The sequence below is a fragment of the Anopheles arabiensis genome, chromosome 2 (genome assembly GCF_016920715.1).
Source record: "Anopheles arabiensis isolate DONGOLA chromosome 2, AaraD3, whole genome shotgun sequence".
In the NCBI taxonomy this organism is placed as follows: domain Eukaryota; kingdom Metazoa; phylum Arthropoda; class Insecta; order Diptera; family Culicidae; genus Anopheles; species Anopheles arabiensis.
Window position 1 is genome coordinate 3,501,578 of NC_053517.1, and position 16,664 is coordinate 3,518,241.

Here is a 16,664-nt window from a genome sequence, read left to right on the forward strand (position 1 = left end):
TATTGCTTCAACCAGAAATTCCGGCTCGAAAACTGCAGCCAGAAGGTGCTCTCGATCGAGAAGAATTTCCGGTTCAACCCGCGGGATCAAACCTGCAAGAGGAAAAGCCTTACACATTCGTGCCGAGAGCCGGTTATTGCTCGCCTTTTTTTGGTCCTCTCCCGGTCTCTCTCGGTCGATCTCCTTTTTGTGTTACTTGCTCCACGATCAGGAAGTGTAGGTCACAAAAAATCAGCCGCCACCACCATCATGTGTAATGGAAACCCAAACCAGTGAGCGCACAAACACACACAGACATGCACAGATAGAGGCACAAGTATCTGCCAAGGGTCATGGAAGGGCACTGGAAGGTAACGAAAACACCTCAAATACGTGCTTCTGCCTGAGCCAACTGTTTGCTGGCATCGACCCAGAGTTTTTTTGTTGTGTGCTCCCGAATCCCACCCTGCACGGTTCAGTGGCTGTCTCAAACCTGTCTGGGTCGAGGGGCAAGGATCCTGCCCTAAGCCGCTAAAACGAACAGAAGGCATACCAGCAGCAGCTTCACCATTCCGTTTTTGTTCCCATTTTCTCCTACGGATTTATGTTTTCTTTTTTGGCGTACACAACTTTCATCGAATGTGCACATTCGAGCGGTGTTGGAGGTGCTGGTGGTGGTGGTGCATCGGCCGCCAGCTGGCTCAGAACTTGGTCGAGTTCAACTCGCGGCGGACGTGATGAATGCTGTGCAGCTGGAGATGAAACGAACCTTCTCTCCTGGGTGATGCACCTGGATAAGATGGGAATGAAATAAAGCGCCTCTTTTCATGGCTTTTTGAATCGTTTCCGTTCTGTTAGGATCGATTGCTTTGTTTGCAGCACGTACTGAAGAAACTCAACATTCCTAAACTGTGATCCATCTCTCGTCCTCTCTCCCGGTGAGCGTTAAGTTCTTTGTTCGGGTTTCGGATTTTCGTTTCGGCTGTCAAGAAGATTTTCTTCAGACGGCAGAGCACATATAGGGGAAGGTAGGTAAAGACGGACACGTTAAGGGAAATGGTAAAAATCTAGGGATATATAAGTGCAACGATCTTTAAAATGTGCATATATTATCTTACACTCATGTTTTATCAGAAAATGTGTTGAAACTTTTAAGTTTCCATCGATTTTTGCGTATTTTTCATGAATGAAAAACATGATTTTTTTCGTGCGGTTTTGAAATGTTCGGGTAAGACGGACACCTGATATGGGAAAGATGGACACCATGAAGGGTAAGATGGACACCTGTAGAAAAGGTTAGAAAGTGAAGAGTTTTACAATATTTTAACAAATTCTATCGCTTTCCACGTCCTGGTACGTTTATAAACCAATTTTTGGCCTATTGCAACGACGATTCATTCAGCTGTGGTTTTAGAAATTGTAAGCACCGCTTCTAATATATCGTAGAATGCAGAATCTAAAGCATTATTGAAATATCGCGCACTTACAGCTGACGTTGCTCCAGCTAACAGAACAACAGTCTAGAACTGCCTTTAAGGAAATTACTACGCGAAAAGACCACGACCCCAGTAATTTTTGAGGGACTTGTTAATAGTTTAATCCATGTTCCACCATGTCACAATTCAACATTTGATGTTTGTAATCCCATAGAATTTCTCATCTATTCATGAACAATGTCGTATCAATGCACCATCTTTTTATTGTTTAAAGTTGTCCAAGTCGTGACAAGATATTGGATTTCGTGAAGCGCCTCATCAGCGTCGAGCGTGTAATAGCATAACGAATGGCTACTATTTTGACCGGTGTTTCATTTCTCGATTATTTAAATACTTTCTCTAGTTACTGATTGATTTATAGCACCGGAATAGCCTTATTTAAGGTATTTGAAGAAATATATTCATCACCAATTGATATAAGAAGTAAAAAAATCAATAAATTTGGTGTCCATCTTTCCCTACAACAAGGTGTCCGTCTTTCCCGCTTTGGTGTCAGAATGTTTAAACCACCAAAAAACAATATTTTGTATTGCTTTTATCCTCGTTTTTTCGCCAGTTTTTTCATTAATGATCACGACAACCCATTCATGAAATAAAACTTCCGGAAATGTAAACAATAAAAGTTGTAGAGCTTAAGATCCGTAGTAGTCAAATTAGATCCACAAGGATGCTCATGATTGAAAGTTTATTTTGTTCGCTGATTTAACCAATTTTGCATATATATTGCCAAAAATGTTCTCAAATGTGTTGTTCAACTTTAAGTTAGGATGCTGCATTATTGATTTTTTCGAAAATTACCATTTTGATGCATTTATGAGAAGTGTCCATCTTACCCGCAGTGTCCGTCTTTACCTACCTTCCCCTATGCACTTATGTATATGCAGCTCAGGTAGAGAGGAAGTTTCTTGCAACTATTCTGATTTAACGTGGTGTTGAATAGAAAGGATGTTCAATAAAACATCATATTTTCTTCTTGAAATATTAACGAATCGTATTCATTAGTAGAAATTAAGCATTATTCATACAAGAACGTTAAAATACACCAAACAACTCATTCGTTCGGCATCGTTTTAGCCAACAAACCTACTGCTCACATCGTCTTGTCGTCCTAAAATGAGTCATCTCTGTCGGTTCTTTTATGTCGGCAGATCGGAAAAGAATAAACGCTTCCGTTTAGAAGAGCAATCAGCTCTGCAAGCATTCCCCATTCCGCGGGCGTCGCGAGGCGATTGTGTGTACCGGGGATATCTTGCTGAAATTTAATTTCAGCATTTTCTGCTTCGCTTTCGACCGACCGAGTCGATGGAAAAAATAATCCCCAGCTCAAATAAGAAAAGAAACCTGCAAACAATAATGCTGAAAAACAGCCCAAATATATACAGGGTAAAAAACGCAACGCAACCCAAAGCGAACCAAAAACCGGTGGAACCAAATGAAAATGAGCTGGAAAGGTTCAATGATGGAACGCGTTTGTGTGAGTGTGTGTTTCAAGGCGATCGTCTGGAAGGCTAAAACATCACGCCGAGAAGCGCACCACTTTACCCAACAACGCCAGCAGCAGCAGCAGCAGCAGCAGCATTGCGATGCTCAAGGAGACGATTATAACGAAAATGATGATGATGATGATGAGATAGGGGGCCTCAGCGGCACACTGATGCGGGCTGGCGCTCTCAATGCAAGCGATTGCACGGTTGGAAAGCTGCCAGCCACAAACATAATCTTCAAGCCCGCATAAAGCACGTAATAGGCGAGCGAACGCATCAACCGACTACTATCCATCCAACCCGCCAACCCACCCACCCACCAACCGGGCCATCAGGGTTCAGCAAACTTCCCGTAACGTAACGTAACAGAGGGAGACGATCGCAGAACAAGCAGCAGCAGGGAAATGAGAGTCGTGGGATTGCTTTTGCTTTTCGTTCGAAAGTGAGATGTTGCCTGTGCAATCTAAATGGAGTTGTGGATGCAGAGCTTTTTATTTGTCTTTAATGACTACACTATTCTACCTTCTAGCACAACTCTGGTAAAATGAATTCAAAACTACACGGTATCAACTGTACTGCACTGTATCACTGTATTTCAATACATAAGTTCAAAGACAACACCATCTGTCCTGTGGCCTCTATACATGATAGATCATACAAATCGTCATATGATTACATATCTGAACCCAGATAAGAACCGTACCATACATTAATGGATCAGCAAGCTGAGGCATAATTGTGTTGACACAGTATATGACAGACTGTAGATCAATAACTCACTATGCGTCATTTCGTAACTTCGCAGTTTTTTCCACAAACAATGTCATGAAAAATCATCAAGCTTTGTCTACAATATGTCATACAGTGTTGTTGCATTGTTTCGTTCGCTTCATACCTGCAGATGAGCAATATGAAAAAGGGGTTACAGTAGAACGTCCAATATCTATTGCAAAAAATACCTGCCTATTTCACCATTTAATTGCTGTGGCCTCCTCAACGCCAAAACGTTGCTAACGAAACACAAAGTACACACACATGTAGACAGACTGCAACATTCGCACATTTTAACCGCAACATATGTGTGATGCGTTTTTTTCTTCCCATGCGCAATTGTTTTCGGTGGCACAACACACACACACCGCGCGCGAGTGCCGTTGTTGAGCGGTTCACACATAAAGCAGACAGGGGCTCGCAACACCCCACCGCAGAGGGCCTTGTGTCTCGGCAACAACGAGGACACGGTGGAGAAGTGTGTGGTGAGTAAATGATTGAAGGTTCCTTCCAATTCGCCAGGTACCACACACACACACACACACTAAATTGCTGAAGGCCTGTCTGTCTGTCTGGCTCGTCTGGCTAACAGTGCCCATCAGCCGATGGCGGCTACCTTCCGTCCATCTGCCTTTTGCTTCACGTGTTTCCAAGCGAATTAAGCGACGAGTGGCAGAGAACGCGATGCCGGCGGAAGGTTAAATCCACCAGTGCGCGCTGTCATCGAATCAATCCGGCACCAAGCAAACTGTTTTATGATTTGTCCTCCTTGCCTATTCTGGCAAATTGTCATTGCTTTCCATTACTGCGGCACGGTGCGCTGGAGACACGCTGCGTGTAGCGGAGCTAGCGAGACACCGAAGAGGAAACAGCAATTTACAACGACAATCAACAACAAAAAAACCGCTCCTCACCGCAATCAAAATCATGGACTACAAGGTTTGTGCCTTTAGTTCCTTCTGTGTCTTTTTTCACGACACCATGAAACAGGATAGCGTAAGGACAACGACGAAGTGACACGCGGCTTAAGCGATCTTCATCCGCGTACCGTGACAGTGACATCAGTCGCGTCGAGATCACTTTTGGAAGGTGCAGGTCGTCCCAGGAACGGACACTGTCCGCTGTCCGTGACCGGACGGTCAATCAAAATTGCGGCCATTGCCAAAAGAATCAAGTAGACGCAGAGATACACACACATATATATACAAACTGACCCAACACCAATGACGACCGTGTGAAGTTGCGTTAGGGAAACAATATAAAAAGAATGCCGATTAAAAGCCAAGGTTAAGTCAGGGTTGAGACGATGCTGAGAAGGGTCGCGAGAAGCGGTAGCGAGCGTCATCTATCATTGTGACTTTGTGTATAAAAAAACTTAGAAAAAATGAGGGTTATTAAATAAAAAAAGCAACTATTTCCTCGTGTGACGTTTCAATGTCGTCGAAGGCACTTTTTACGAGGAGTATTTTTAACAACTCCGTCAAAAGACATACTTGTATCAATGCAATACGTATGGCAAAATCGTACTACGTCATTCAATCCGGCTCGAAGGACCAAAATACAGGTTTGCGCTTTCGATTGGACGAATCCGTGCGAATAGAGGTGTGTGTTTTACGTTCGTACGAAATCAAATAAGGCTCACCACTCAAACGTGAGCATGGTTATGCATTATGATATGGTTTGAGACTAGTTTTCGAACCCGAGTTTACTATTTCCGTTACCACCGGTTACCAACCGGTTCGCAACGGAGCGGTTTTACGGCGCGAGCGTGAACGCGCACAGACATTGCGATAAAGCCACGTGTGTGTGTTCGTCCAGTCACTGTACTCCACCTCCCCCTTTGGCTTCTTGCCACGGCCACGGCGCTCTGCTGCGCGTTCAGCGAAACCTTTTTCCCTTCCTTGTTGGGGGGGACGGAGGGTCGCCGTCGCACCGTTCCAAAGGTTGTTTAAAATTCACGGTTACACATTTACAGCACGAGAAGCCTTCCACTAGACGACGACAATGACGGCCCCATTCGCGCTCCCCACCCGTGTTTTTGTTGCAACTACAGGGTGGGAGACGACCCAACTTTATGCCTGGTAGGCGTTTGTGGGTATGTGTGTGTGTGTGTGTGTGCGTGTGTTATTCAAAGCGCGTTTGTACTTCGATCACGTTTTGCTGCGCTTCCTCCGTCCGTTACATGCAAATGCAAATGTTGGCTCGTCGGACCTGCAAGCGGTGGATTGTTGCCCCCTTTCGGCACGGGGAAGGTTTCTGTCAACACCCAGCCAAGCCAGCCAAAGTCAATATGGATGGTTGCAGTGTTTTTTCTTTTTTTTTTTCGTTTTCGCACTCGCGATGCAAAGCTAGCGAAACAAATTTGGTTCTCTTTTAATGCTAATTTCCCAAGCCATCCGAAGGCTTCGTAGGGCGTGTTATGAGAAGCCTTTTGCTTACGTCATTTTGGTTCAATTTCGCGTGAATCATCGCAAAGCGTTTTAATTTATGCGAAAACTCCAGCTACCTTCGTGGCCACACGCAACAAGAAATCCTAAAAGCAGCCCGAACCGTGCAAGACTTCCTTTGAGGCGTGACTCATTCGATAGCCATGCGTTGAAGTCAAATGCTCCAAACAAGTCGAAGCAAAAGTTGCTTGAGTAATGATGATTAGTGATGGTTCGACGTCGTCAAATCTTACCTTATAGGCAATCAAATACAGGCGATAAATCCAATGCACTTCACATACCACACACACACACCTCTTAATCCCCGAGATGAATTCTAGAAGTTAGCCAAACTAATCCTTTACATCTTCCGCAACCGCAGCAGAGTCAAGAGTGCAGATCTATAAAGTGATCCAGATTATAGCTCAACCATGCATACTAATGGTTGACACGATGAGTTCTTGAGCTGCAAGTGCAATACAATACCTCGAAACCTGCCAATAACAACCCATAAACTCATAAGTACGATCTCAAAGTCGGCCTGATTGCTCCTTCGATCACTCGAAGTGCGGAAATTCAGGATCAAGAGATAAGCTAACCACCCAACCGATTTGCAAGAAGAAGAACCTTTTATTTCTTTAGAAATTCAAATTGAATCCTCCTTTAAAGCACTTCGTGAAGCCTGCCAGAAGCGAAAGTAGGTATAGAACGTGTTCATCATTGGTGGTGCTGCCCGTTTCTGCGAGGTAATTCGTGTAGTATGTCGGTGTGCCCATAAAAGGCCAACGTTTAACGACCATCTCGGGTGTCATTCGATGGTCAGAGCCTGCAGCACAAGCACCTATGTTGCGGTGCACGCTGGTTTATGGCTACCAACGTCGGATTAATATCTACCAAGGAAGATATCTTCGGAAGATACAAGCTAAAGAGGCCCAAGAGGTCCAAATGATCCATATAACAGCAAAAACAACATCTTTGGAAGCATACGTACTTCCTGAAACATTCTTGAATTCTTGCTATGATCTGACCCAGCAATATTTACTGGTTTAAAGAGCAAAAGCAATTCTACACCAAACAAGACGTGTTTTTTGCTCGTCACCACCAATCATGCGCTTCTTTATTGGCAGTTGGACCACGACCATGGTTGCCCCCTTCAATGCCATTGCTATTATGTCCCATTGCCCCCTGTAGCAACAGAAGGTTAAATGATGCTCTCATGGGACGCCTCATCTGACCCTCTTCCCCCAGAGCTTCGAAACCTAAACTTCGAACATTGTATCAATTCAATTATAAATAGAAAATGAACACCTCAAAAACTCATCACAAGCTGTCCCGTGCGTGTGAGATCACGTAGCTCGACGTTGTGGCTCAATCGCGCGCAAAACATGCGGAATCGATTGCCGAGAATGGCACACGATCAAATGTAGCAAATAGAAAACTTCCTTCCTCACTCTCAATCTCTCGAAACTTTCCAACACAAAGCCAATGTTTGATTCAATTCACATTCAGCAAAAGTTGTCTCAACCGGGTGAGACCGGTAGAACTTGGAAAACTCGAAAACATGCACACACACTCATAGAAAGTGCTTTGATCTACTAATGAAAGCTAAAGGCGAAGGCTATTAGAACCGTATGGCGATGACGCCAATGAAAATAAATGTCCAAACACAAATTAAAACCGATATCTGTTTGCAATAGCACCATCAACCGGTTTTCATACTTCAACCACTGTCAAGTCTGCGTACAGAACAGACACAGAGAGCGGTACACATACAGTGCTCTAAGCTGGCTTCCAAGCAAACAGGAATTTGTTTCTGCCGTGGCTAAAACTAATCGTAAACTTTTCCTACACGGGAAATGGGAAATCCGATACAATCTTCTAGGTGTGCCCGTTTCGGGCGGGAAAAAAAACTTTTATTTTTGTGTGCTCGCGTTCTATTGCGTGCTGCTTGCACGAACGGCGGACCAGCAGCTAGATTGCAACATAAAGACAAAGTTCCGCCTTGCCACTACGACCGACGACCCCCGCGAGCGTGCGGCTACGGGTGGGTTTGACGTTGAGCGGCACACCAGCACAGCACAACATCGGAGGGTAAAGGCACATCAAAATCCTTTTTCAAAACGAGACAGGAACGCAAACGTTTTGCGTATGTGTGTGTGTGAGAGTGGACCGGGAACATGCGCGTTCGGTATTCCCGGTGAACGAACACAACGAATCCCGATGGAGAGTATTATAAGCAATGGCGAGATGGTAAGGTTAGATTTTCTCCACTGGTTTCTCATGGGGATTTTCTATATAGCACGGTGGTGTGGTGGTATGTTGGACAAGGGAAACCCGTAACCGATGAAAATTGTCAGATTGTTCATCGCACTGCAATGGTTTCGGCACAAGCTGACTATAGAACGTTTGCGTCGTTCAATTCATTAGAAAACCATACCAAGTGTAGTAGTGCTAAAATAGTTTTTTACAATATGTACCTTCCGAAAGAATGACTTCTTTCGTCCAGTTCTATGAGCTAAATCATGTTCTATATTGCACTATGATAAGTCTACTTTCAGCAGCCAATATCAAGATCGACCCAGAGCTCTAGAACCACAATTTACATTATCAAATAACATTTCCTCGTGTTAGAACACAACTTTAACTGTGGCGAGACGTGACCAGAACGTAAAACTCGAATAATTTTATCATCATTGAGGTAAAATAAAATAAATGTGACTGATGTTAGAAGTGAACATCATGTAAGCTCATCCCCACTAGTGATACACGTGAAGAAGTTCATCATCAACTCACTGCCACCCAGCGTAGTCAACGCTGTTTGTTGCTGTGGTTGTGTGATGTTCAGCTGACGGACGTGCTGTGAAGCTCCTCAACACGTCTCTGTGTACAAACAAAGCAACCGCAGCAGCACCACCACCACCAGCAGTTGTTTTAACACCGATTGCACAAGCATGCCAGCAACACTTTCAATCGAAATCATTACTGTTAAGTGGCCCAGGCTTGTCGGATTCGTAACGTGCCGCTATTCACTAAAAGTTTTGAGCCCTTACAAGTACCAACCGTCGTACGGCTGCGGTGCCCGGAAAACCGAAAGCCCACCGAAACATTCCAACGACAAAAGACAACCGGGAAACCGGGGAGCTCGTAGATGAAAAGCTGACAAGGGCCTAGAATAATGGCTTCAGCGCCACTCGCAGGAGGGATTTCACGTGAGGGCTTTTGTTTCGTCAGCTATCTTTTGCCAGGATTTTCCATTCCTCCCCAAACAGACACATCAACCATCCAACACAACATACCCAACATGTTTTGGGGGGTTCATTTTCGCTTTCAATCTCAAAACGCACAAAGAAAAAAGCTCACTGTTAGGGGAGGGGGGGGGGAGAAGAAGACGGCCGGGAAAAAATCGGAGAAGCTGCCCCATTAGGCCGATGGAGTAATCAAGTAAGGCTTTGGCCGGCTTAGCTGCCCTTGCCAAGAGGGGTGCAGTGAAGGTGGGAAGCGTGACGGGGACCGGAAAAAAACGTTAGACGGAAAATGCAAACTCTCACTCATTCTTCGTGCTTCATCATTTCGGTTTGTTGCCCTTTCGTTTTCCTCTCCGTCCTCTATTTCCTCATGCCATCACTCTCATTATTCCTTTTTTTTTGCTTTTCGCTTCCACCGGTAATCGAGCAGTTTTTGTTTCGATTTTCTTTTTGTACTTTTATGCTACAGCAGCTACTCCCTCTTGCCTCTCCGCAATCCGCAGCAACTCCTCCTCTATAAGGGAAAGAAACAATGAAGAAACACACACACACACACATTTGAGACGAATCGCTGGGGGGGAAGGTGGTTTAATCATCAATGTCGTCATCGCTTCATGCGCGTACTTCGTAAAAGTGAAACAAATGGAGCACTAAAGGGGGAGGGCAGACGGAGAGCGGGCAGCATGAAATGCCCCCAAAAGCAGAACAGAAAAGCGAAACAAAGAAAACTCGCACTATCCAGCGGGAGACACGCAAGCACACACGCTGACACACAACAGATACACACGCTCACACGCCGAAGGAATGTCCGTCCGTTTTCTGTTTTTGTTACACGATATCTCACACGCGGTTGCCCTTTTTTTCGCCCCCTCCCCTCTCCTCAAGCGTCACTCCCGTCACTGTAACGTCAAGACCGGACTCATTTTACTTTCGCGTGACGACGGTGTGTGGTGTGGCACAAATTTGAACTCCTTTTTTGTTACTGCAGCATACTTTTTTTTGTCTTTTATGTTTGCGAATTTCAGAGCCCTGGAAGGAGGAAGAGACGGAAAAAACACACACAATGGCCAAACACATAATGGTTGCTTTGTTACCGTGCCACCCGGTGTTTCATTTTGGATCTTTGTCATTTAGACCTTAACACACACACACATCGGGATAATCGTTATGTACAACGCAGTTGGTTAATTTTTCACCTTTAATCTACCAACTAATGTAATGAGTGTTTTATGATTTATGGTAAAAAAATCCACCCACTAATAAACACTATAGCAGTGAAAAATATTCTAAAACTATGCGTACGGAACATTAAACGCCCTCACGGAAATGAACCGAACCGTCCAAAGCATCGTCTAATCAACAAACCATTCCATAGCAGCATAAAGTAAACATAACAAGGAAATCACGCACACACACACCCATACACCCATCCAACGAACAAGTCATCCTTGGCACAAAGAGCTGACCCATCGGCATGAATCACAGCCACAACGGCGTACTTGTGCTCGGTGTGTGTGTGGCATGCCTGCGCGCTTTGTGCGACTGTATATGTGCACGGCAAAATGAAGGCCCCTCTTCAGGGCTTGAAAAATAAATCACAATGAAACATGCCTGTACACGCACGCACACACACACATCCACACTCACCCTTAAACGTACAGATTCACCCCCACAGGCAGGTCGAGCAACGGACGGTAGGGCGCACGTGCGCGCACACACCCTTAGCTCGAACGAAGGCAGAAGGGCTGTCACCGGTGCTGGGGGGAGCCAGTGTGTTCGTGTGTGCAGCGGCTCAAAGCGCGCTATGGTTGCTTTGATTGCCGAGAGATTGTGGTCTCCCACCGCACCGCCGCGGTGGTGTGTTTTTGTTCCGAACGGCTCTCAAGTGTTGGGTTTTTTTTTCACGCGCCATCGAAATACCAGAACTTGTATGACGGAATGACACAGTCGGCGGTGGTACACGGTTGTATTGGAAAGGGACGGAAAAGATTACAACATACATCCAAAGACGAAGACGAAGGATAGTGGGAGTGGAGGAGGGGAGTGGGCAACTTATGCTATGCTAGCTATAAACATGATTAAAACTCACTTCCACTCGGTTCCACTGCGCCATCGTGATCAGCACCATCGGGAACCTTCTATTGCTTCGTGCGGGCTCTTGCTCTCTCGCTCTCTCTGGCGCTCGCTGCGGCTCTTGCTCTCTTGCTCTTTGCGTATGGTTGTAGTGCGGGGTTGAACGGGCAGACTTGGACTCCAGGGGACGGGCCGGATACAAGCGCGGGCGGGTGTTGCGCGTTGAGGTGGCAATGAAAAAGGGAGCTCTGGCTCCACCGCCCACTCCCACTCAAAACTCTCTCCTCTCTCTCTCTCTCTTTGGCTCGGCTCGTTCTTTGCCCAGCTCTGCTGTGCACATTTCCCTTTTTTCTCGCCCGATTTGCACGGTCGAATGCGTTTCAATGCGCTAACTTCCGCTACGGCGGTACCAAAACACACACACTCCTAACACTGCACCCCTCTTGCTAGCCCCAGCAGTACACCGTAAGGGCGTGGACAGAATGGAGCGAAACAGAAAAGTGTGATAGCTTTTCACCCAGAACGCAATAGAAAATTATTCGTGTAGCCAGCACACACACTCACTCACACACAAACAGGGGCGAAATTCTAATTTGAAACTGTGCTAGCACCAAACAAACAAACATCGGAAACCACACACAGACACACACACACGCGCTGCTAGCATGACGAAGCAACAACGGGCCCCACACACCATCAAATTGCGTACATAATGAGGGAATCTATTTTTTTTTTCGTTTTCTGTTTCACCAACATAACACACGCACACAGCCACGGTCAAAACAAAACCTTCTAGATGTTTTTCCTTTCATTTTCTTCACCACCGCCCCACACATCGCAGCGCAATTTCTCTCGCTGGTGGGGTTGTTTTATAAACCTTTTATCGTCTCTCTAAATACGCACATACACTCACGCCCAGTCCCACACACGGTACACAAGCGGCACACGTACGCGAAAACACACACCACACACACACACACACACACACACACTCGCACAGTCTAAGTGGAAGCGCTCGTCTCCTCACAAAATACACACCAAACTGATTCGAAATAGCGATAGAAAGGAAGAAAATGCGAACTAGCGCATTTACATTCAGCACCACAGAGCACAGCGATTGGCTATTGTGTAAGATTATATATAGAATGGGACACTAACTTTTTCCTCAGCAACCGAGCGCGGTTCCACTGTTGTTGCTCCTTCCGAAGTGTAACAATGAATGAGGAGAATCAACAATGAATGAAAGCGACATACCCGAACAGGGCCAGCTTAGGCGGTGCTCTATGAGAATGTCGAGCACACAGCGCTTGGTCGGCGGTAGCTAAATCGCAGGAAAGCATTCAAAAACGCAAAAAGTCGTTGTTAAAACGGAACAAATATCTTGCTGATTTTTCAAAACACCGCGGAGTTTGTTGAAAAACTCATAATCTCTCGTTTTTATTTCTTTTCCAGGGGGTTTGCCATGCGTCATCCACGCTACGCACTGTGCACATCGAAAACGAATGCAAAACGACGTCAAAGCCGAAGCTGTCAAACGGTGGCCAATTGTGGCAAACGTCAAAATAAATCAACAATACAATTTTATTCCTTGTACAGCGGTGGTAAATTGTGTTTTTGCAGAGAAAATTCCGACGATTGCAAAAAGTTAAATCATATCTCTGTGGAAAACAGCGCGGCCCTACACACGGCACATTGATATGGCATGAAAAGAGGCTTTATTAGATTACAAACAACACTTGTGCGGTTAACAAGGTACCTGGCCCCCGCGTACGTCGGTGTTTTATCAGGCGATATGTTCCGGATTCCCAAAGCGGAGATTGTACGGCTTTCGTTTTCTTTACAGATCAAAAGTATTGGAGGAAACATGTGAAGAGCACACATCTAGCTGCTGATCGATTGCTGAAACGGAGTGTCGAGCAAGGAAATTTATGAAATCATTACAGCATTTGTTCTGCACAAAACATCTACTGTGCGTACTGCGCGACGGGCTACGTTCATAGTTTATGTGTGGCATCCTTAAACATGTTTGTGCTGCTTTTTTGCAGGTAAACATTTAGGATACGTTTCGGTGTGATTGTTTCCTCCGCTCCGCTGTTGCTGATTAGACAATACCCATTGCCACGCTCCGGGATCGTAAAAGCTACGATAGAACAGCTGCTTCAAGATGCTAACACACAAGAACAATCAAGGTGGAAGGAAAAAGATGCAGGTGGCTTTCGTCATACGGGATGCTGAAGAAAAACGCCACCGAAATGGGGTGAATGCACTGCAGCTGGACAGCATCAATGGCCGGTTGTATTCGGCCGGCAGAGACGGTATTATTCGCCTATGGAACTCGACACAGACTTCCTCCTCCGAGCCGTACATCCAGAGCATGGAGCATCACAACGATTGGGTGAACGATATCGTCCTATGCTGCGGGGGTCGTAACTGTAAGTTGAAGCTGGAGCTGTGAATAGCTGTGAAGGATCTTATTAGTATTTTCTCGTTTAAAACAGTGATAAGCGCCAGTTGTGACACCACAGTGAAGGTGTGGAATGCACACAAAGGTTTTTGCATGTCGACTTTGCGCACGCACCGGGATTACGTGCAAGCACTTGCGTACGCAAAGGATCGCGAACAGGTTGCCAGTGCTGGATTGGACAAGGCAATATTTCTGTGGGACGTTAATACACTTACTGCACTGACTGCCTCCAATAACACAGTTACAAGTAGGTGTTTCTAATTTCGTAATTGAGTTACAATTGCAATTGACGACGTTGTTTTGGGGGCACATTTCAGCATCCAGCATATCGGGATCGAAGGACTCAATCTACAGCTTAGCGATGAATCCGTCCGGGACGATCATTGTGAGCGGATCGACAGAAAATACGCTTCGAATTTGGGACCCGCGAACATGCAACAAGATCGCGAAACTGAAAGGACACACGGAAAACGTGAAAGCGCTAATCGTATCCGAGGATGGCACGCAGGTCGTGTCCGGCAGCTCGGATGGAAAGATCAAGCTGTGGAGCATCGGACAGCAGCGCTGCATTCAAACCATCAGCGTGCACTCGGAAGGTGTTTGGTGTTTGCTGATGACGGAAGGCTTCTCACACGTGATCTCCGGAAGCCGGGATCGGAAGATCATTATGACAGAGTTGCGGAATCCCGCGAACAGTGTTTTGATATGTGAAGAGCAGGCACCCGTTCTGAGCATGTGCTACAATATTGACCAAACAGGCGTGTGGGCCACGACATGGAACTCTGACATCCGATGCTGGAAGCTACACAAAACGGAAAAACTGTGCAACTATAGCTACTCCAACAGCAACAGCAGTATCAACAACGGCAGCGGTGATGGCACCTCCAGTTCTGTGGCACCAGCACCAGCATCTAATAGCAGAGCACCGACAGCAGTGCCTACCGGAACGACCGCGGCTAGCTCTGGCAAGGGCTATGAGGTTGCTTGCATCAAAGGAGGCGCCGCCATTAAACGATACCACGTGCTAAACGATAAACGGTTCATGCTGACGAGGGATACGGACGAAAACGTGGCTATCTACGACGTGCTGAAGATAAAAAAGGTAGAGGATCTCGGAAAGGTGGATTTTGAGGAGGAAATTAAAAAGCGCAGCCAACGAATTTACGTACCGAATTGGTTCATGGTGGATTTAAAAACAGGAGTAAGTGTTTCTCATTCTCTCGTGTGATAATGTTGTGTTTATTTCATATCCTTCCATTGTGTCCCCTTTAACAGATGCCAATGATAGTGCTAGGACAGGATGAAATCGATTGCTTCGCAGCATGGGTTTCGGCGGAAGCTGGCCTTCCAGAGCATGCGGAACCCGGGTCAGATCCAAAGGTGAACTATGGTAGTCTGCTGTTACAGGCGCTGCTGGAACATTGGCGACCTGCTCCATCCCACCACCATATCCAGGGCGGGCCGGTTGAATTGGAAAACGGTTGTGATGGTGACGTTCGGGGCAACGAATACTTCAGCGTACCGAAGCATACTCCAATTATTTTTAGCGAAGTCGGTGGAAGGAATGTGTGCCGGCTGCTGGTAAAGGATGCTGCAGGTGAAACGGAAAGTGCACTGCTAAACGACACCGTCCCGTCGTGGGTGACCAATGTGGTCATCGATCGGACGCTACCCAAGTTCATAAAGCTTCCGTTTTATCTGCTGGCCCATCCATCGATGCTGAAGCAGGATCGCAACAAAAAGGTAAGCTCCAAATAAGATCCATCCGAGGGTAGAATCTTTGTGCTAAGATAAATGTGCTAACGTTGCGTTTGGTTTGGTCCTTTCCTCAGGAACGCTTGATAGCGAACGAGTTCATTCAATGTAGGAAAGTGTGTGAGCACGTGTTGGAGAAAGTACTGGGCTCCGATTTGCCAACGAGCGACAGTAATGGCAACTCCAACTCTTCGCAAAATAACAGTCAAAGTGATGGTAACTCCGAGAGCAGTCAGATACCTGCCGAGGAACGAATCGAGCTATTGTGTAATGAGGTGGTGAGTAAAGGATAATGCATCGTTGTTGCTCAGCATTTGTACTTTAATACCTATTTTATCGTATTTTTTCTCTCTTTTTTTCTCATTGCCGCTAGCTGTGTGATCCCAACATGGACCTTCGTACAGTGAGGCATTTTATTTGGAAACAGTCATCGGATCTAACTTTCCACTACCGGACGAAATTAAACTAAATTTGGCTAATACCATACCATGGATGTTATGTTGCCCGTTTAAAAAAGAACATATATTGTATGTAGAATATTCATGAAATTGTAACGAAAGTTTGTCAAAGTAAACTTCGAAATATGCAATATAGTCGAGCATTTATTCCTCTAACACACCATCGGTGCATATATTTTAGAACTAAATCGTGCTTAGTCTATGGTTTGTGTTCACCTGCCACAATTTGTGTTCTCGCCAATGCAGAATCTTATTTTTGAATATTTCTTTGGTCGATTTTGTGAAGATAAATTATTTTGTCCGCGCTACCATTTCGATATTACCCATAGTGCATTGTCGAACATCGATTCTACGAAAAAAACAAAGGAACGTTTTTGTTGTTGTATACCGATGGTTTGTTGTAGAAAGTGGATCATTTCATAAAAACAACATAATTAAAATCTAAATTAAATTAATTAAATTAAAAATTAATTTACAAAAATCCGACAAAAATCGCCAGTTGAGCGCAAATGT

General features: G+C 45.4%; 2 protein-coding genes across 11 annotated transcripts in view; one reads left to right on the forward strand and one right to left on the reverse strand.

The window, feature by feature from the left end:
• LOC120896333 (ataxin-2 homolog) overlaps window positions 1-12,688 on the reverse strand; it is a 62,067-nt gene extending 49,379 nt beyond the window's left edge. For 5 of the 10 annotated variants that reach the window (XM_040300370.1, XM_040300369.1, XM_040300368.1 and 2 more), the window contains exon 1: window positions 11,491-12,681. The gene's annotated coding sequence lies outside the window, so the exon portion shown is untranslated. Of the gene's footprint in view, window positions 1-11,490 lie in introns of all 10 variants that reach the window. The other 5 variants (XM_040300360.1, XM_040300362.1, XM_040300365.1 and 2 more) reach the window with 5 other exon arrangements.
• A 353-nt stretch (window positions 12,689-13,041) lies between these two features.
• LOC120896283 (WD repeat-containing protein 48 homolog) lies at window positions 13,042-16,307 on the forward strand. The gene is made up of 8 exons (XM_040300278.1): window positions 13,042-13,226; window positions 13,318-13,443; window positions 13,520-13,906; window positions 13,973-14,185; window positions 14,256-15,139; window positions 15,214-15,681; window positions 15,771-15,971; window positions 16,067-16,307. The coding sequence occupies exons 3-8, from the start codon at window positions 13,639-13,641 to the stop codon at window positions 16,160-16,162; spliced, it is 2,130 nt and encodes a 709-aa protein (XP_040156212.1). The 5' UTR covers window positions 13,042-13,226; window positions 13,318-13,443; window positions 13,520-13,638; the 3' UTR covers window positions 16,163-16,307.
• Window positions 16,308-16,664: the final 357 nt, after the last annotated feature.

Excerpts from the sequence above, each read along its gene's own strand:
- LOC120896283 (XM_040300278.1), top strand. The coding sequence starts at position 13,639 with ATGCTAACACACAAGAACAATCAAGGTGGAAGGAAAAAGATGCAGGTG. Across the intron at positions 14,186-14,255 it reads CTCCAATAACACAGTTACAA|CATCCAGCATATCGGGATCG; the intron begins GTAGGTGTTTCT and ends GGCACATTTCAG. Across the intron at positions 15,682-15,770 it reads AGCAGGATCGCAACAAAAAG|GAACGCTTGATAGCGAACGA; the intron begins GTAAGCTCCAAA and ends TCCTTTCCTCAG.